At 31.5% G+C, this 23,102-nt stretch overlaps 1 protein-coding gene across 1 annotated transcript in view; it reads right to left on the reverse strand.

Moving 5' to 3' along the window:
• Positions 1–8,664: 8,664 nt before the first annotated feature.
• The window catches only part of LOC136985034 (zinc finger CCHC domain-containing protein 8-like), a 51,734-nt gene continuing 37,296 nt past the window's right edge, over positions 8,665–23,102 (reverse strand). Inside the window, exons 10-13 of the mRNA XM_067282228.1 lie at positions 20,891–20,920; positions 20,697–20,765; positions 10,811–10,922; positions 8,665–8,969 (exon numbers count right to left, since the gene is read on the reverse strand). Of these exons, the coding sequence (XP_067138329.1) occupies positions 8,665–8,969; positions 10,811–10,922; positions 20,697–20,765; positions 20,891–20,920 (516 nt within the window). The remainder of the gene's footprint in view (positions 8,970–10,810; positions 10,923–20,696; positions 20,766–20,890; positions 20,921–23,102) is intronic.

The raw sequence follows: 23,102 nt of genomic DNA on the forward strand, positions 1-23,102 counted from the left end.
CTCTATTGACATTCATTGGCATCTTCCAAGGTCTTCCAAACTTGCGGAATACCTAAATAATTTCATCAATCTTTGAGACCATATCTACAACAATCTGTCTTCAATTGCTTTTTTAAGCCAAAGCACAAATATGACTCCAGCCAGTGAGAATTTCAGTCAACAAAAAAAATTCCACATACTGGTTTGAGAAACATTAGAATTCCTACAAACAAAAATGGACAAATTGTATCCAGTTGTATCCTGATATTACATCATGAAATAATGCTAAAAGCAGATTGCAAGAATTATCAGACAATTGTTATTTTGAAAATATCACTTCTTTAATAATGAATCTTTATACTCTCCAATTCCCACTTTTGAAGCAAAAATGTTATTTTTAAACAAAGGATTAGATTGGCAATAACTAGTTATGCAGCTTTAAAAACTCATCTGCTATTCCAGTTATTTCAAGTTTGTTGACTGATACTATAGAAGTTTGGTTACCAACAAATTTCTCACCATATGCCACTGGACCAGTGATAGTCGTGCAGCATATCAAAAAGGTAATTTTTTTTTGTAAGGAATGAAATAACAATCTGCTAGACTATTTCTTATCCATTGTAGAAATTGTTTGCAGATTATCTGCATGAAATTATGGTAATATAATTATCCTTAATATTCATATTGTTTGTGCATAAGATAAACTTGATTTCTTACAAAAACATTGATTTCTTAAAAGTTATAATTAAAAACTAAAATTATTTTTTTTGCACATTTATTATTATAATAGTGTTGTATTAAAAAAATGTTAATAAATTTTCATACTAATTTTATTTTTTATTTTTTGAATTGATAAAAAGAACAAACCTATTTTATTTTCATTTATATTGGTAAATTGTTTAAAAAGATTAAAAAATTAATGAATGTAATATGAAATATTTCAAAATTTAAATATCAGTATATTGGTAAAAAGCTGAAAATTAACTAAATAACATAGGATAATGACAAGCAAGAGATATTCTTTGATTTTCTCTTTGAATAAAAGAAATGTAAAGGCATTTCTCTAATTCAAGAAGAAATGTCTACATTTCTCTTAAAATCTTCAAGTTTTTGTAGATTCTTAAATCATAAAAGTTTTCATTTATACATAATATGATGTCCAAAATTAAATCAAAAAACACAAAACCTGTGTAAAATCAACATTATGAAATGTGAAATAGCTGAAACTTACATCGTATATAAAATCAGAAAATGCCTTCTTATTATGCAAGTATCATGCAAATGAGGCATAATAGCAATGTACCCATGTAACAAAATGTAGAGTGCTATATATATACAGTCAAACCTGTTTTTATGCGGGGGATAGGGACCGCATTAAAAAAAACGCACAAAAAAAATCTCACGAAACTTCACGAATGGCTGTAAATAATAGTTTTCGCAACACAATTAAAAAATATTTTTTTTATGCGGTCAACAGGGACCGCATAAAAAAAGTCTCACATAGAAAATAACTCAAAACCGTACGAAATAGAATTTATTGACAACAGATGTCAGCACTTGACTGCATCGTCTGGTCTATCGTCTGTTTTACATATTTTTGTCCAGGTGGTGTTTTGTTGACTTAAAAAGTAAATTATTTCATTTTTCGCATATTCATGCAATAATATTACTATAATAAGTGCATTTATGCTATAATAAGTTTATTTAGCTATAATAAGTCAACGTAAGACATGACGAATCGCACGAGACTAGTCGCCAACTATACCGCACAAATTAAAAATTCGCATTAAAAAAATCACACAAATAAAAATCGCACATAAAAAGAGCGCATAAAAACAGGTTTGACTGTATATATATGTTACAAGACTTATGTAAACATAATTCACTTAAATAAAGGGAAATTGTTTCTGACAAAAAATCATATGCTAGGACTGTTAACAGTGAGGAAATGTTCCTGATAAATCGGTATCTTATGAGACACATCTCAAAGAAGGCATTTGGATGATTCATTGCAATGGAGGGCTGTTCATTTCTATGTTTTTGCCATGTACATTTGTATTTATTACTTTAATTTTGGACACCTGTGTAAATTCACTTCTGATTTTCTAAATAACTATTGTAAAAGGGCAGATATAATAGTTCTACAAGAACCGTACACAATATCTGGCTGCATTGTTCGCTTTGGAGGCTGGAAAGTCTTCCCTCCTAACAATTTGTATGATAGGCCTAAAACTGGGATTTTATCCCCGAACAAAGATATAAATATGGACTTCTGCCCATTATTCAGCACTGACTATTACGACTGTTCAGATAACTTATATGAATAGACACTTATTCATTACTTCAGCTTACAGCTCTCCTTATGAAGATATTCAAGGCATTCTGCAAAAACTAGACAACATTAGTCACAAAATTAATAACTCTCCTTGAATTCTTGCGGGAGACTTCAATGCTAAGTTGCCTACGTGGTTCAGTCCGATTGAAGATATAAGAGGCAGAATTCTAATAGATTTCCTATCAAGCCATGACATGGTTTCATGTAACTCGAGCGACCTGCCAACTTTCTTCACAGACAGAGGAGAGAGTTGGGTGGACATTTGTGCGGCTAATAGACTTGCTCTCAGCCACATGAACAGCTGCGAAACTCTTGAGGAAGTTAGTGCTAGCGATCATCGCTACATTGTGTGGAAACTTGTCAACACCCCACTATTAAGATCTGAAAAGTATCGTTACATGTCGTTACATAACTCTGGATTTCTTCTATTTCGAAGTTAAGACAATGAAGAAAATATACATTTTCAAGTCTATGTTTTAATCCATTTTTCACCAACCACAGAAGTAACAGCTAAAAATACATGAAGATAAACTTCACGAAAAGACAAACAGTAAGTAGAAAATTCACATGGTTAAAAACGATATCAACGTCAGCCTTTCTATGGAGGATCTGACGTTTTCACATTAAAAACGGAAGTATAATCTTCTTACCACACCATCAAGTCCTTAACATATTTATAACTGGTCTGGCCCTCTAGTGGTGGTTCTGAGTATTCCAATCATTTACATGTCGTTACACTTGAAAATGTATATTTTCTTCATTGTCTTAACTTCGAAATAGAAGAAATCCAGAGTTATGTAACGACATGTAAATGATTGGAATACTCAGAACCACTACTAGAGGGCCAGACCAGTTATAAATATGTTAAGGACTTGATGGTGTGGTAAGAAGATTATACTTCCGTTTTTAATGTGAAAACGTCAGATCCTCCATAGAAAGGCTGACGTTGATATCGTTTTTAACCATGTGAATTTTCTACTTACTGTTTGTCTTTTCGTGAAGTTTATCTTCATGTATTTTTAGCTGTTACTTCTGTGGTTGGTGAAAAATGGATTAAAACATAGACTTGAAAATGTATATTTTCTTCATTGTCTTAACTTCGAAACGGGAAAGAGATCTGAAAAGTATATTAAAGGTCACACTGACTGGGATGTATTCAAAAATTGGTTTAGCGATCTGTGGGCATCTCAAGAGATTTATGACATTACGGACATTGATTCTTTGGCCGAGCACCTTAATACTTCCATTATCGAAGCGTACCACTTATCTACGAAATTTAAGCAGATTAACAGGAAAGGGGCTCATTGGTGGAATGAGGACCTCGCCGAACAGAGACGGAAAACACGTAAATTACAAAAGAGGTTCCGGATAGAGACAGACCCAGACAGGAAAGCGCAAAAAAGACAAGAATACCTAAGTAGCTTTAACAAGTATAAAACGGATATAAATAAAGCACGCACCAAAGCATGGCAAGATTTCTGCACCAGAGTCAGTAAACAAAATGTGTGGAGAGAGCCCTATTATGTTGCACGCAAACAGAAATCTGGCAACGAAATACCGGCCAACATAGTGAAAACGGATGGTACTTACACACAAGACTACAATGAAACTATGAACTATATGTTAGACACACACTTCCCTATTGATTGTGAGGAAGAGGACAATAGTAACCAAGAAAGGATTAGGAATGAAACCTCTAACCCTCCTACCACGGACGAGGATTGACGATTCACTTTTAACGAAGTTCAGAGGGCAATCAAGACTATTAAAAAGAAGAAGGCACCTGGGATTGATGGGGTGACCCCAGAGATGCTTAAGCATGCATTCAACTCTGTGCCAATGGCATTTGTGTACACATTCAACAAGTGTCTGGAAAAGGGACACTTCCCGAAAATATGGAAACAAGCGTCTATTAAATTCATACCCAAACCGGGTTCTGACTCGCATTTTAAACCGAACCATTATAGGCCCATAAGTCTTTTGTCTGTACCCGGAAAGGTTCTGGATGGGTTACTTATGGATAGAATTAATTATTACCTATACCAAAATAAATGGATGCATAATGGTCAATTTGGATTTGTCAAGGGCCGCTCTACCTATCATGCAATCCACTCTCTTATACATTTCATCAAACAGGCCTGGAGTCGCAACGAACATGCTCTCATCATTTCAATAGACTACCGCAATGCATTTAACACCATATGGTGGCCATCGATTTTCAATCAGTTAAAAGAAGCTAAATGCCCTAGAAATCTTTATGTAACTCTTCAGAGCTATTTGTCGGAAAGAACTGCGGGTGTGTATCACAAAAGGGCAGATATTATCCGTTCAATTAATAGAGGATGTCCACAGGGCTCGAAGTCAGGCCCGGGCCTGTGGAACATAGTTTATAATGACTTACTTAAGTTGAATGAGAATAACTGCAATCAATGGAAGTTACAGGGTTATGCCGATGATACGGTGCTTATGATCTCAAATAAGAACGGCAAAAGACTCCAAGAAAAGGCCAATGCAATACTAAACAAGATATATGCATGGAGTAAAGAAAACAAACTCGAAATAAACTACGATAAATGCGAGAACATGGTCCTCACAAAAGGGAAACAGCTGCAAAAAGCCTTTAATATTACTATGAATGGTAACAGAATTAAAAATGTAAAAGTTATAAAGTACCTAGGACTAATGATCGATCAAAGCCTCACTTGGACGAAACATATTGACTATGTTGCAGGCAAAGTTAGAAAAACCACTAATGCTTTGCTTAGTTTGGCCCACAGAGATTGGGGCTTTAACGAGAGGGCAATAAGGATGCTTAACAAGGCCTGTATTGAGCCTGTCATTTTATATGGTGCCCCGTTCTGGGGGGAGAGAGTAGACATAATAAATATTAAACGTAAGTTACAGGCAATGCATAGACCATTATTGCTTCGGCTCTGCAGAGCGTATAGGACCACTTCAAATGCAGCACTGCAAGTTTTAGCGGGTATCATGCCCTTACATCTCAAAGTCAAAATACTGACATGGACCTGGACTTTAGACAACATTTTGATCACAACAGAAAATCTTAACAAACTGACTAAATATGCCGACATTGGTTGCCTGCCCAACCTTGATTGGGATCTCCTCAATACCTTCGAGCAAGAAGGAAATTTCAAAGAAAAGACCAATTATGCTCACCCTGCAAGGAACAAGAATGTGTTTATCACAGATATGTATGATAATCCATTCCCTATGCACTTTATTTTCACAGACGGGTCGAAGAGTGGGGAGAATGTTGGAGCTTCCTTTGTCCACTCAATTCATGGCAATGCCGACTTTAAGTACACAGCTGGTTTTAAATTGGCCAACTATTGTACCGTGCCCGAAGCAGAGTTGTTTGCCATATATCGGGCGCTGGTATATATTCGAGACCTTAAAAATCATAAGGGACACGTACGAATTTGCACCGATAGTCAAACTGCATTACAAAAGATTATTGGGTATAAGAAACAGTGCCATACGACCAATCTTATACATGAAGTCTTACAAGATGTGAGGAACTTCAAGGTAAGCTTCTCTTGGATTAGAGGACATAGCGGAGTGCAAGGGAACGAACAGGCCGATAGAATAGCAAAACAACATGCCAAGAAAACAGGGGAGATCATCTATCCTCAGCTTACTTACAACAATATCAGGACTTTGATTGAGAACACTGCTACGCTTCTTTGGCAGGCCGAATGGTGCAAGGGTGAAACAGGAAGAGTCACGTTTGAATTTCTTCCTAATGTTCTGGAGAGACTTCGCACGAAACACTTAGAGTTAAATAGTGCCATAACGCAAACACTCACCGGCCATGGAAACTTTAAATACTATTTACATAGGTTCGAGCACAGCGAGGATGACATTTGTGAGTGCGATGGATCCTCTGTTCAAAACGTGGAACATTTCATTTTTCAGTGCAATATGTACGACAGGAACAGAACAAGGCTCATCTACAAGACTCTGAAACATGGTCATAATTGGCCATGCCCTTTAAGGTGCCTAGTATCTAATGGTGAACTATTTAAGGAACTTACTACATTCATTACAGAAACAAGAGCATTGGAGCCAAGCTTCACATGAAAGAACTGCTTCAACTTTCGTTGTGTTTTAAGTACTGTTTTGTGCTTCAACCTTCGTGCACACATTATAATTGTATCGTGTACTGTTCATTTTCAATAACTCCTAGTAAGAGTTAAGCGGTGCTTTGTTTTCTTTTGTATACAACACTGTATGTACAATTTATTATTGTTTCTCTTAGAGTGTATCTGCAACGTGTAACGGCAAGCAGTCGTTTATCCTTGCTTTGTATGTAATTGCTGTGTGATCTATGACTGCAAATGACTGTAAATATCTGTATCATATTTACTGCAGGCATAAGTTTGTAGGGTTATATTTTGTGTATTTTTAGGATTTGTTCAAACGGCCCAGTGCCACATGTACATAATTTATGTTTCTTTTATAAAATCGGCAAGGCGCCCATGTAACCTCCCCTTTTCACCCACTTTCCTATCCCCTTTCTTTCCCCTTCATCTTCGTCTTTACTCAACTTTCCTTCATTTTCCACTCAGGCAATACCCATGAGTAGTCCTGAGTTTTCACCCATCTTTATTTAAAATAAAAATAAAAATAAAAATAAAATAAATAACTATTGTCCAGATGGCTGCTTATTTATTATGACCGAACAAATGAAAATTATACAGTTCTTTGAATTATACAGTTACTTTCCACGAACAATTTCAAAGATCATAGAAAGTGTTTTAAAAATTATTATATATTCTTTTACATTTTTAAGTTGTTAAATTGCTGAATAATATCAAAATTATGTACTTAAAAATCATGTACTTAAAAATATATGTACATAATAAATGTAATATGTACTTAAAAATTATATACTTAAAAATTATGTACTTAAATTCAGTAATAATACTTTCTCTTAAAATTTTTTATACATATCAAAAATTAATAAATACTTTCAATTTTATTATTTAAAGCATCTTCAGATCATATAATGAAATTCAAAGGTAGAATAATGCATTCAGACACATTTAAATTTGAAATAAGAAAGTGCATAAAATTTATAAGATTATGCAAATATAGTTTCTTTTAAAAATCTTTAGCAAATTATTTTTCAAAAATATAATTCCAGATACTGATAATTGTAATGCTAGCAAATTACAAGATTTCCTTAATTTAGTTAAAACAACTTCTGACAAAATAGTTTCTGTTAAAACAGTTTTTGACAAAATAAAGTCTTAGCATTACACAACAAGAAACATAACTGTAGTGATATCGGTCCTCCTCGTCCTCTCTCAACTGTGGTTTTTGTCAGTCCATGTGCAGTCCATTTGCATGCAGTCATAAAGACTAATAAGAAATGTAGACAAAGGGGCCATAAAAAGGAAGGGAGTAAAGGTGGGAAAAAGGGGCAATCAGAGTAGATAGGAGGACGGTAGAGAGAAGTGGTGAAGTGGTGAGTCCGAAAGTGAAATTAAAGATTAAAGTTTTTTTGTGTTACGACATTTGGTTGTTTTAGTTCTGTGTGACAAACTGGCGAAATGGAATCTGTAATTCAGATCGGGTTCTCTACAATAACTTTGACTTCATTTTGTTCTGGTTCAAATTTTTCATTTGATATTAATTAGCTACATTGTATTTTTTTTTATTATATCTTTGTCATCTTGTTGTTGTAAAATGTTATGAATTAATATTTTTTAGGAATTTGTTATTTTTTCCTTTAATTCAATCACTCTTATATTGTTTTTTCTCAATACTTGATTTTATTTTTTAAACCTATATATATTCCAACTTTTTCTTATATATCCCATGGATATCTTCATTTACACAAATTCCACATACGATGGGCAGACACAATTGACAGTTTACTAGAAAATGAATTATTACTTGTAAATCGGAACTAACTAAGACAATGTATGAAAGCCCAATGACCTTATTATTTAAATATTGAAATGTAGAATTTTAAAAATGACTATTTAACATAATTTTATGATAAGGAAACAATTATGATTTCAAGCTCATAATTTAATAAATTCTCAATCAAAAATGAGTAAAAATATACCCCTCTGAAAATAGATGATGAAAACAAATTAATAAATGACCCAAATTGGAATGAATCTTTTTTTTGGAATAACTAACAGTTTGTTACTTCTGTGATAGGCAATGTTTTAAAAGAAAACTTATTAATGAAGATAGAAATAAATCCAAAATCTAATAGAAGCTAACATTGTATGCTCATTCAAATTTGGAATATTTCAAATATTTAAATCTTAAATTATATAACAGTTAATAAGCAAATAATATTTTATCAAATATTATATTACCTTATCACAATTGTTGATATTTTCAGTTTCATCGGATGTATCTTTTTTGTTCTCTTCCAATTCCAATTGTAATTCATTCATTAATCTTTGTTTTTCTTCTTCTAATTCAGTTAATGTAGGAGATAAAAGATTTGCACATATCTGAGTTTCTTCAACAAATGCAGGTGCATCATCAGATAAAGGAATTGGTGGTGGTGGCGGCGGCGGTGCTGGAACTTGTATGGGAGTATCATGAGGTAAAGGCGGAATGAACTTGCATAAACGAGCTTCCTCATCATCAGAATATATTATCCTTCCTATTATTGAAATATTACAAGATAGATGAAGGAAAAAGTTATTAAAAATTATATTTATGTATCCAAAAATTTCTCTCTTGTTAGCCAATGGCCTTATTAAATCACAATTAATCATTTTTATCTTCAAAATGTAAATGATGTAATAATGTTATAAACTTAAAATAATGTTAGAATATATCACTTCAAATATAAAGGATTAAAGTGATAAGATACTATAAAATTTTATTACTATAGAGAAAATTCTCATTTGTGTCTGGAAAAATGTTAAGGAATAAGATTCTGTTCTTATTTGGAAAAAATTAATTTATATAGGGCTTCATACACTTTTTGTATTATTCTAATAGAGTATATAACAATTATTAGAATTTTTAACCATAATCAAGGAAATCACAATCTTTTGTTACTACTAGATGGATCACATCAAGAAACTCATGATGATGTTTATCGATGTAGTTAGCGTGGATGAGCAGTTTGAGCAGTAATATATCACAAATGAAAAATTATAAGTGATTTATTGTTGAGAAAAAAAAATGATGAAAAGTACAGATAAAAAAAAGTGTAACAAAGAAATTAAATTTAACTAAAGTAAAGTAAATAAATAAAGTAAACTAAACTAAAAATTAAGAAATAAAGGAATAATAAAATAAAATCAGTTTGCATTTAAGCGAGAAAAGTTCAATGAATTGGACTTCCCATAAAAAATTCCTATGGAATGGAAATGACATTCCTTTAAATCGGTACAGGCCCGGGCATGCAGTTACAGCAGAGGAAATAGAAGAACTAGGTAATGTGGCGCCATCTAGCAGGGATGAGAGATGTAAGTCTGGTTCCTTTTTCTTTGAACTTGGATAACTTTTCCATAGTTCAACCGAAATTCACCAAACTCTGCAAAAATATGAAGCAACTGTCTGGCTTTATATTCCAAAAAACAGTACCCAAAAATGTCAAAATACTTGTTTGTTATTAAGTGTCAGAGAGGTGAAAGTCGACACTTTCATTTTTTGAATATATCTTTTCTCAGAGTTAATTATATTTTCCAAAAAATAATTTATGCACATGTCTGGGTTCTACCGAGCATTTTGATGCCAAAATTATCAAAATCTAACGTGAGAATTTGTTTTTTAAATTGGACAGGAAAGTGCAAAAGTTACACCAGAAGCCTGGGCTTCGCCCAGGCAGTAACTGTGCATGGATATCATGGTCATTGAGAAACAGTGCTTAAGTTCATTGTCATTTTGTTGTTACATGTAAACAGCAATGACTGAAGAAAATAATTGCAATTTTTCATATATTAAAAGAGAAAGAACTGATTATAAATAGTAATATTAGTAAATTATAATATAATACAAACTTTTCTGAATTAGAAAAATGTCTATCAATATGTGTCATGCTTTAATGGATTTTTAACAATGTTTGTTATATGCCTCTATGGATTATTTATAAGAAATTACAACCTAAGAATGATTACTGCATCTTAATTAAGAACTAAAAGTTAATATGTTCAAAATTAAAAAGAAGTTTTAAAACCTTGAAATGCTAAAATTTTCTGCATTTAACAGAAGAAAATGAAATATAACAAAAATCTGCTTTGTTAAACTCTCATTCTAAATATCAGTTACCTTAAAATGATTGATAATATAAATATAAATTTATTAAAGTAAATATTTAAAACCTTGACTGACAGCATTTAATTTTTAAAAAATAATACAAAAATATCACAAATATGCAAAGAAAACGAAAGCAAGAACTTTTTCTTTGCATATTCATGATATTTTTATATTATTTTTAAAAATATATATTTATTATTTAAAAATTTTATGATAATCAAAACCATAAATTACCTTGATCAATACTTTCTATATCCATATCAACTTCTTCTATCTCATCATTTTTTAACCTTTTATTTTTCTCATACTGATTTGGAAATTTTCTTTTAATATAAGGCATTGATTCCTATCATTCAAAATTATCAAATATTTATACATTAGACACATCAGACATCAGACTAGTTTATTGAAAGTGTATTGGCATTTTAAAAATTAATAATACATTTTAAAATTAATAATGTATATTATGTATATATTGTATATTATAAATTTGTTGTATTATCATAAATTTTATGTTTCCTTCTTTTTTAAAAATTACTATAAAAAGCTTTATACAAAAATACAATAGACTCTGTTTTAATGTAAGCAGAATTTGATTGCTGTTATCATTATCTGACGGTGTATAGGCCTTTTTACACACTACTTTCTTGCTATTGGCTCTAACACAGGGGCAGACTGGCCACGTGGAAAATGTGGAAAATTCCATACGGGCCATATACAATTTGGTCTGATTTTTCTAAATATGTACATAATATACCGTTTTGTTCGGTTTTATTTTTAAAAAATTTCATTCATTTATTTTTTTGTCGAGTAAGATAAATTTCAATTTTTGTAATATAGATATATGTGTAAGCCTTTATCATTTTACCCAGCCCTAGTCTTAAGTTAAATTAGTTCGCTGACCCGAGTCCAACACTACATTGGCCCTACTTGGCCCAAACACAAAGCATCCTAAGAGAAAAACAAGTAATATATAAAAAAAAATTTTAAAGTCAATTCCTACTTCAGTCAACAAAAAACAATTTTATTTTAGTTACTCTTTATTAAATAACTAGCAGGTAGGCCCGGCGTTGCTCGGGCAAAAGTAACGGTAGTGAAGATTAAGATTATTACGTTATAGTTAACCTTACCCGTTTTCACAGAATGCAAGAATTGGGTCCCCCTGTTTCTAGACTAATTAGAGAATTGTTAGATGGATCTAAAAATATGTTTGACTTCCCACAAAAACGAAAAAAAACTGCATCTGTGTTTTTGCACATCGCTTTCTCTTCACAATTCCACTGTTACATAACGCTTCCATTGTTGACATTTCCATTGTTGATGGAAGTGTTAAGACTTAATCCTGTTCCTGTCCCCCGTGGAGAGGAATTTCAAAAAATACCTTTTTAGTGTGCATCTTTGTGACGTACCTTAACTGTGTACCAAATTTCAACTTTCAACTCCTTACCGTTTGGGCTCTGCACTGATTATTATTATCATCATTATTATTATTATCAACTCGTCTTGATTATATATGTTACCGGCAAAACCCGATTTTACGCCAAACTAGTTTTGCCAAACTAGTTTGGCGTAAGCGTGTCAGGCCGAACTAGTTTAGAATTATTATTGAAATATATTAATGGTTAAATATATTAATAGTTAAAATAAAATTAAAAGGCAATCAATTACATAAACAATATTTATTCAAACATAGTCTACTTAATTATAAAAAACGGGGTTGATGTTACCCTAGATATCGAAGGTGGCGGCTCGTCTCCAATTTCAGCAATCAGAAGACAGAGGGAACAGTGGGGACGCACATTCTAACCTAACCTAACCTATTCTAATAAATTACCATAATTATTAGCAACCAAATTATTAGAATAGGTTTAGGTTAGGACATGCGTCCTCATTGTTCCCTGTCTTCTGATCGCTGGAATCAGAGACGAACCGTCATCTTCGATACCTAGGGTAACATTAACGAAAAACGACATTGATTAGAAGTGACACAACATTTGTACAAAACTATAAAAGAAAAATAAGGTAATCAGTACTTATCAATTTGTATTTTTTTATTAAGCCATGCACTTTTAAAAGTTTAAATTACCTTTCAAAAATATTTTCAAAAATTCAAACAAAATAATAAAAATAACTTTTAAAATCAAACTAAAATTAAAAAATGAACTTATTTGTGTTTTATGATGAACTTAAATTAACCATTAATATACTTGAATAATAATTCTACACTAGTTTGGCCTGACATGCTTACACCAAACTAGTTTGGCGTAAGCATGACGTTTTGCGTTACCGGCAAAACCCGATTTTACGCCAAACTAGTTTGGCATAAAATCGGGTTTTGCCGGTAACATATATATAGATTACAATTAATATAAATATGTATATACATAAATATCTTATATAAGAGAATTTTTTTTTTTTTATATTACTTGTTACTTTTACTTTTTCCTGTGATTTATGCATCTCTTTCGTTTCTCAAGGAAATAATAATAATAATAATAATAATAATAATAAATCCAAAGTGTTGTAGTATTAAATCTTATGGAGTAATTATGATTTGGGTGTTGGATCCCTCAGAGTTTTAGGAATAAAATTAAACAAAAAAGTTTTATAAATAAATAAAGGGTTCTTCACAAGTATATACAGTAATATACAATACAATATGTTTACTACCCGACATCGATCGAAGGTCGGAGGTTGCTTGTGCTGACCACTTGTTCTAACGTCCGAAAAGTGAATGAGTAGTTCAAAGTTCGCTTTTTTCTCCTTGTGCCCTCTATTGGTCGGAATCGGCATATTGCTGACGGGTGCCACAGTTTAAATTTAATTAATTAATGAATTATTATTTGAAAAAAACTGTATTAACATCAAGTGTCATCCACTACAAGTTTAAAAAAATGTATTTGAACTTGAGTGGATGAATAAAAATTATTTTATTAACAATTGAAAATTTGAACAAGATATATATATATATTATATATATATAGGGAGAGTGTGAACTAATAGTAGGAATTGAAAAAGAAAACGTGATTTGGAGTTAGTAGCTGAACAGTGCTACAGTATACAACAAATGTTTAACAAAACTTAAAATGCCAGTCTGAAATATGTCTAACAATGACGATGCGAATCAGTGGGGAAATATAAATAAAGATATTAGTATTCAAGAAAGTGAAAATAACACATCTGCAACTTCAACTGATGTAGCTAATGTCGATAATGCTCAAATTAATCAAAACAAATTTGAGAAAGAGAAAAATAAAGAAATTTTGCAAGCAATGCAAGTCAGTATTCCAATTCTAGAGGGCAATGAGTCTAATACATTTTTCATAAAGCCGCATTACAGTAATATAGATGATTTCTTCCAGTAAATTAATAATTGTATAAATTTTTTAGATGTAACCATTATTAGAACTAACAATAACTTAGAATATAAAAAATATGTAAAACCTATGCAAATACCAAAGGTACTGTACTTAATTATAAATCCAGGGTTCCACAAGCTATGAAATTTAATATTTTTAAAATGTACATAGATAAAAATAAAAATAGAACGAGTCAATTACCAAATCGAGAAATAGAAATAGAACAAGTGATAAAAATGTTTTCACTTAATAGTTATCCTAAAAAAATATTAGGAAAATGGTTAAATTGGATTAAGAGTAATGTTAATAAAAATAGAAGTTTGAAAAAGATAAAAAATGTGTAAATTTAATATATATATATATACCTAAAATATTTGAAAGAGTTAAAAATATATTAAAAGAAAAAATGAATCTAATACCTGAAAAAAATAATTTATTTAAAAGACATTTATTAATATATCACAAATACAAATATTGACTGTCTATGTCTGTAACACAAGTGTCCTATGAACGGAGCTTTTCTACGTTAAAATTCATTAAGATCAAGTATCTCGCAAGAAAATCTAGAAGCCTTCGTGTTAATGTCAGTGGAGAAGGCTATTTTAAATGAAATAGATTCTGATGATTATCATTAATATTATTGCTCAACAAAGCAAACTTCTAAATAAAATTTAATGTTCTAGACTTGTGCTTATTGCAATTTTTGTCAATGTTGTATTTTGAATATATTTAAATATAAATAGAAAAAAGACATTTTTTTTATTTATGGGCTGGGTCGGTAATAATTTTTTCCACTCAAAAATTTTAAGGCCAGTCCGCCCCTGCCTTAACATGTAGTTTATAACATGCAATTATTATCAGTCTTAACCAGTGCACTAAACATTAGATATTAATCGTTTAATCATTATTTTCTGGCAGTACAATAATTTAAATAGTGACATTACACTAGCTGTTGTTGATGTTGGTGCAGACAATACTGGGTGAATTACATATTAATTAATAATACTAATTATTTTTTATATTTAATAATTCTTAAAGGTTACTTTAAGAATAAATTATTTTAACTTGACCTTTTTAATGTTAAAGTCAATGAAACCTAATTATTTTCTTCATTAACTTAGCTCTCAATGTTGTCATTCAGATATTGTTATAATTTTTTACGGCTCCCAAAGTTTTTACAAAGAAATTACATTAAATGGAGTAAGCAGTATTTTAAAGTAATTTTCAAAAAAACTTAATATAAATTATATATATGCATGCACACACCTTTATTTGGAGATACTATGTTAGGTGAACACAAAGCTGATGCACTAATTTGCATATTAAAATCTGAATGATATACTTTTGAGGAAATTTATTGTTATATTCTTTATATAATTCATATATTTAATTTATTATTATTTACTTACATTTACAGAAATTTATATTTTTAATATTTGACTATCTGCTTTTGCATCAACCCAGTGCCAAATTAAATAATTGAGCAATGCTATACTATGCCCTCATTTATATAAAATAAACAATAGTAAACATTTGTTAATCTGGCACCCGTAGTTCAAAATGTCTGGTGTTCAGTAGCTGATACTCTGGAATTGTCTAATAATAATCAGCATGATAGTATCAGAATTTGTTTGGACTTGCTTTGAATTAAAGATCCAAGCAGAATACAGTACATGTCTAAAAAATAATTATTATAAGTACATGAATCATTGTGAATGGTAGTTTTGTACAGTAACATGTTCATTGCATTTTTTGAAAGTTTTTTAATCTTAGCAATGTTTAGTAATGTACTGTGTCATCTTCAGACTGATTAAAGAGTGTGAGTAAACAAATTGGAAACATACAACTGCATGTTATTTATGTTTTATACTCACTAGTGCAAAACATACAGCAATATCTGCAATATTCAGATTGCATTTAACTTATCAAATTTTGCAAAAATACAAAAATCACCTGATAAGCCAGCATTATTAATAATCATACACAACTCTGGTCTCATAGGTGCCAAATTAATAAACTTTTACTACACAGGTTGTCTAAAAAAAACTGAATTTTTGCTCTAGAAATATAACTAGATGGCACAACTAGTTTTAATAGTCAAATTCAAAATTTTGAATGATGTTATCAATCGTGTGCAATTACATTTGAACTGGTTCATAACAATCCTTTGTGTGGTGTGAAACATAAGGGTTATCTTGTGACCCTCATCAGAAAATTGCTATGGAGCAATGTGCCAACATTACGTTCTGCATAAAACTAAAGAAAATTTTTATTGAAAGGTTTAAATTACTGAAACAAATATATGGGGATGATTGTCTAAGCCAAACACATTTATGACTGATTTAATCAATTCAAAGATTGCTGGGAGTCAATTGAAAACAATCTGAAAAGTGGTCTTATGAAGAACTACAAACAGTAACATTGATAAAGTGCAACAAAATTAGGAAAGGATCCAAATGTGACCTGTAGAATGTTGTTAGAGGAGTTTGGAGTGTCAAAAGACTTTGTCCACATAATTTTACATAATCATTTGAACAAGCCTAAGATCTGTTCCAACTTTGTACCACATTCACTCACTGAGGAACAAAAACAGACAAGCATTCATCATGTTCAGGACCTCATCAAAATGGCTTGCTGCAATCCAAATTTTCTCAAAAATATTGTCATGGGTGATGAGACTTGGTGCTACCAATATGACCTGTTGATGAAACATCAAAGTGCCATGTGGAAATCATCATATGAGCCTACACCAAAAAACTTTGTTTCCAAAAATTGGAGGGCCAAGACCATGCTCATCTGTTTTTATGATTCCAAAGGTATCATACAACAAAGAATTTGTCCCAAATGGCCAATATGTTATTGGAGAATATTATTTGGGTATTTTGGAACATTTTTGAAACCAAATTTTACACATATGGCCAGAGTATCATACTCAAGGAAGCTGGACACAGCTGCATAACAATGCACCCTTGCACAAGTTCACAAATTTTTGGCTTGAAAAGGTATAGTAACCCTAAATCATCTATCATATTCTCCCAATCTGGTTCCCTGTGACTATTTCTGTTCCAAAAACTTAAAATTCCAATGAAAGGGACTCATTACAAGGACATTCCTGAGATTGAGGCTGCTGTGACTGCAGTATTGAACCAAGTGCTAAAACAGGAGCTGAAAAAGTCCTTTGAAATGCTCATTACTCATTCTGATCATTCTATTGCTGCAGAGGGATCTATTTCAAATAAATAAACATATTTATAAAAATATTTTTTGAAGTTTTTTCTTTCTAGAGCAAAAGTTTGGTTTCTTTTTAGACAATCTGTGTATAATAATAATTAATTTAAATAGTTCAATTTTAAAATAAAACAAACTAAATAGAAGATTAAGATAACATTAAATTAGGGATTGCAATTGCTGGATCCCTCATCCAGCAATCCAGCTGGATCCAGCGCATTCTTCGGCCTGCTGGATCCAGCACTTCGTGCTGGATCCAGCGCTGCGGATCCGCAAATACTCAATTAACTTTCTAAATAATTGCGCAAAAGTCTACGTCGTTGCGTTGCCGCTTTGCTAACTACTAGACTGCTACTAATTACTTACTCACTACTTTACTAACACTAATAATTAAATTACTTATAAATAAACTATACCTTAATCAATTCAACAAAATTTAATAAAATAATAACGTATTCAATCGCTTTTAACGATCTTCCTCAGTTACAAAAAAATACAACATTAACTATAGAACATAAAATGTGTTTGGAATAAATGTAAAAAGAATAGTGCTTAATTACATTCCATTTTTAAACAAGTTACATAGATGTACTGCCAGGTCTAATAATTTTCGTATTGTATACCGACGTAATCCCACTGTTTTCAAACTTTTAAGAAACAATAAAAAGAAAGAGGATCGGAATTCAACAACGGGTATATATTTGGTGCCTTTACACGACCAACGTTTCAATTCCAAGCTCGTTTATGTGGATGCAACGATGCACAGTTTAAAACAAAGGCTCAAGAGCACAAATATACAATCAGTAAGAACCTTGACAACACTGCGCTGCCATCATACGCAAGAAAGAAGGATGTTAACGTTCAATGAGATCAAGCGGCAATTATAAAAACGACGACGAATAGGCAAACGGTCAAACATCTTGAGAGATTGGAAATCTGCAAGGCGCACATGACAACTGGTTGTATAAACCATAGAGATGCGGACTCATTGTCTACCATGTGGAGATCCTTTTACATTAATTAATGTTATAAACGGACAATGCTGGTTTCATTGGATCTTATATACAGGGTGTTTTTTTTAAACTGACGGTACTCAGAGACATCTGTAGAGCAATCTAACAGCCGAACTGTCGCCAAATTTGGAAGAGTGACTAAGGACGACATGGGAAAGAGATTCCGTGAAAAAAAAGTAGTACTTAAATTTTCCGGTAGGGGTGGATTTGGTGCTGTTGTAGCAAAACAGCTAAAAATCTGCATAAAATCCAGCTGCAATTAACAAACACACGAATGAATAATCAGACAGAGGTTTCAGTGTAATAACGAAAGTTTAATTAATCAGCAAATAACCTTCTCCCTTCTTCAATGTGATCACCGTCCTGCTGGACAACTCATTGCATCCTGAACACTGTGTTCTCTATGGCTGAACGTAACATGTCCGCAGGAATGTTCATCACAGTGAACATTCCTGTGAGACATGTAACATCCAAACAGAGAAATGTTGTCCTTCAAAGTCATCAAGTTTGGGACACTAACAAGATAGACCTTGGACTTTAAGTAACCCCACAGGAAAAAGTAACATGGGGTTATTTCCGGGGAGCAAGGCGGCCCATGCAAGTGGAAAAAAGCGACTGATGATCCTTTCTTCAGTGAAGTGCTGGTAGCTTTTTCGTTACAACAGCGCCAAATCCACCCCTACCAGAAAATTTAGGTACTACTTTTTTCTTCGCGGAATCTCTTTTCCATGTCATCTTTAGTCACTCTACAAAATTTGGCGACAGTCCAGCTGCTAGATTGCTCTACAGATGTTTCTGAGTACCGTCAGTTTAAAAAAAACACCCTGTATATATTTTTTCCGCTATTTATTTTGTTTATTTATCTATATTTTGTCTGTTTGGGCGTTTTTCGTTAATTTTCATATTTATTCCGAACACATTTTATGTTCTATATTTAATGTTCTATTTTTTTTTTTGTAACCGAGGAAGATCGTTAAAAACGATTGAAAACGTTATTATTTTATTAAATTTTGCTGGATTGATAAAGGTGTAGTTTATTTAACTTATTCTACTTCCAGTACATAGTTTTATATACCTATAAATAACTACAGACTAATATGTAGAGCCTATATATGAAAACTGGTAAGACTGATAGCCACTTAGCCACTGATTATCCGTCCTTACATTATTATAATATATTAATATAAATTAATCAGTAGAATTACCTTTGCTATTATTTAACTTAAAGATTACATTATAATTATAATCTAACTAAACATTTAAAGTTAATTATCTCTATCTCAAATGTTAAACCGAACCAAAGTTAAGTTTACTACCTAAATGTGTAAGAAGTTTTACTGATTTATACCAGTCTAAATAATAAAAGCTTTTTAAGTATTTTTAAAAAATGTTTTATTTTATTAAAAAACATAAATTGCAGGATGGATAGATAGACAGATAACACTTTATTGCACCAAAAATACATCCATGCTGGATCCGCGCTGGATCCAGCTGGAATGATTTCAATCCAGCAAAAATCCAGCTGGATTCAAAACACTGCTGGATTGCAATCCCTACATTAAATGTACTTCAAACAAATATAATTCCAGAAGAATTCTTTATCTTTTTATCATCTCAAATAACTTATTTTAACATATGTTCTCTTTGTATTTTACATTGAAATCTAATATTGCGTTATTTATAATTATCAACTGTTTTAACTAGATTAACTACTTCTCAATTAACTTAATTAATTATTCAACTAACTAGATTACTACTACTAGAAAAATTTGTTAACTATAAAATTCTAAATTTATTGTGAAATTAGTTTTTAAAGCAAAGCTATAAAATTTATAGAATATTTGAATAAAAGTTTGAATACAGACATCCCTTGCTTAATATCAGGGTACCTGAAATTCAAACATTCTGCAAAACTCCCATTGGTTTCTTAAAGCATAATTAAACTACAATAAATTATCTCTATATAAGTAGCAAATTATGCTGTTTCATGTAAAATGCTTAAACTAAAAGCCAAATAAGCTTTTAGTGACTTTAAGAAACAGGACATCATCATTCCTTAAGGTACAGTAAATGTAATTTTCATTTTATTATGATACATAGGTATTTGCATATCTTACTTATTGTTTTCATGATTTAATTTATTATTAAGGGCATTTAATTATGTTATTGATATTTTTATCTTCCATTATGTGTACTTGTTCAACTTATTTATTGAAATGGGTATTGTTTAGGGTCTGGGAATGGATTAATTCATTTTCCAATATTTATAGTGGGAAAAACTGATTCAAACTTTGAACAATTCATAGTTCAAATAGCCTCCTGGAATGAATTAAATTTGAAGTATGAGGCACTACTGGAGAGTGTAATACATAATACTCAGCAATAGCTATTTGTTAGAAAAAAATGAAGAGAAAAATTTAATAATAATATACAATATATAAATTGAAGCATATTATTAAATCTGAAATAGTAAATAAAAATGAAACTAGACATATAATAATAATGATAAATATTACATACAGAATTTGTAGCATTAATATCCATTAGGTGATAAGGTTGAATAGATGGCATACCAATTTCTACACATTCCTAAAGGAAAGAAAACTGATTTAGTAAGGAAGTAATTTTTTATCTTAACACTTTATCTTAAGTAATTATCTTTAACACTTGCATTTAATCCTCTATGTTTAAAATTGTTTTAATGCAGTGCTTACTTTTATGCATGCAACTTTTATGTTTACTTTCTAGATGATAAAAAATAGATTTATATATTTTTAAAAAATTTTAAAATAAATAATTTATTTCCTATTTGATCACATCTGTAAAGCTTTTTGAATTGCATATGTTATCTGCATCGTTACTCACTATGAGTGCTTGCATAGCTACATACATCATTTCACAGTTGGCATTTGAAACAAAAATGAGAACAAGAATTTTCTTTTCATTTATTATATTTTATGTTTAACACCTATTTTACTTCTAAACTAAATTGGAGATAAATGCAATTATTAGTTAATGATTTGTCATTTTATTGTTCTAATTTTTTAAAGCTTTGTCTATTTCATAAGGAAGTAATGATCTATCTATTCATAAAATTTCATATTTGTACTGAAGTCATGCCCAGAATCTCTGAAAATACAAGACAGTGTGTGTAAAGTTGAAAAATTTCCAAGCAGATGGGAAAGTTAATTTATATAAGAATGAAAAAATTATATTATTATTTACATTACTAACATTGTTTGTAATTAGAAACAGATTGAATTATTTGTATTTTTGCAGGGTACAAAAATGATATATTTGAAGAGTCATAAGTATTGTTCATGAGCATTGACTTATACACTCAAACCTGTTTTTGGGCGGTCTTTTTTGTGCGATTTTTTATACGTGCAATGTGTTTTGTGCAATTATTTTTGTGCAGTATATCAATTTGATTGAAATTCATATACCGCACACAAAAAATCACACAAAACAAATCGCACAAATAAAAAATCGCACAAAAACAAGTTTGAGTGTACAGGGTAATTCATAATTTCTGCAACAAATTCTGTGGCACAATAGATCTCACAAAGAGGAACATTTTATATGCAACAACAACCCATGTTCCCTGTCATGTTCTTTAGGAAGTAGGTGATACCTGTGTAGTGCTCCGCAACTACTGTTTTTTGTTTTTAATTAATATATATGTATTCATATTTGTGTGTAATAACCTTCCATCATTAACGGAAATCGTGTCGGGTTTTCTTTGTTCTCTTGTTACGCGAATCACATTTGTGGTCATCACAGCGGTGAAATTGATTGGCCTGGAGAGGATTACGTGTGTAGCAAGTACCCGGATGGCGGGAACTATAAAAGCACGTGTCACACTGGTTAGAGACTTTTTTTTGTTCCTTCGAGAATTCCAGAGGATCGGAATAGACTTGGAAGCTCCCATTTGAACGATGAAGGGAGAAGGTGAGGTAAGAATCGGACAGTAACGAATGAAGATTGAACCGTTCCGTACATAAAGGAAAATCCAACCACATCGTCCAGGAATTGATCCCAACTGACGAATATTTTACGTAAAACTACACGTGAGGATTAGGCCTACTTACTGGGACAACTAGTTCACGCTCGGAGCTTTAATCATTTCGTTGTTATTTCATTTTCGATCAAGTGTTGTCGACAAAGAATGCCAATTTTATCAACTAAGCATATCGATAGAATACGACAACCTGATGTTTTGTATATTTGTAAGAATAGTGTTTTGTATATTTGTAAGGATAGTGTTTAAGTCTGCAAGTTTAGAATAGTGGTTAAGTCTGCAAGACAACAAGTGTTTTGTATATTTATAAGAATAGTGTTTAAGTCTGCAAGTTGTTTGTCATTTTAAAAGTTTTTTTTTTATTATTAAATTTATTTCATTGTCCAACACGTGTCTTTAATTGTAAAGTCCTCAATCACATTACCCAACAAACAGACTGGCTACATTCGATATAGCTGTAGTCAACACACCTGTCAGAAGCATACTGTGCATAGTAAGTGTGATAGGTGTTCCATTTTTTTGCCTTACATTTTAGAGGTTGCTTCGAAAAGTAATCAAGGATGGATATCTATGATTTTGTGACCAGAGGGTTGGCACCAGACTGGTGATGCCTATGTCAGGACTGACACCACTGTGTCTTTTAAGGCAGACACAGAAACCTTGTTGGCTGCAGAAACCTCGTTGGTTTTGTGCAAGCGGTCATGTATGTAGACACTAGTGGTCTGGGATGGAGATAGCCTGAGAGACAATGTGGCCGAAAGAAGTGCACACTACTACTCAATTACAAAGAAATAATACCCATTTATTTATGTAAGCTATTTACACATATACAAAAGATAACAGAGAGTTCTGTTATAGATAAAAGGGTTAAAGCTTATGTAGCGTAACATATAGGATAGGGCTGA

This window comes from Centruroides vittatus, unplaced genomic scaffold (assembly GCF_030686945.1).
Source record: "Centruroides vittatus isolate TY-2023 unplaced genomic scaffold, ASM3068694v2 contig_943, whole genome shotgun sequence".
NCBI lineage: Eukaryota > Metazoa > Arthropoda > Arachnida > Scorpiones > Buthidae > Centruroides > Centruroides vittatus.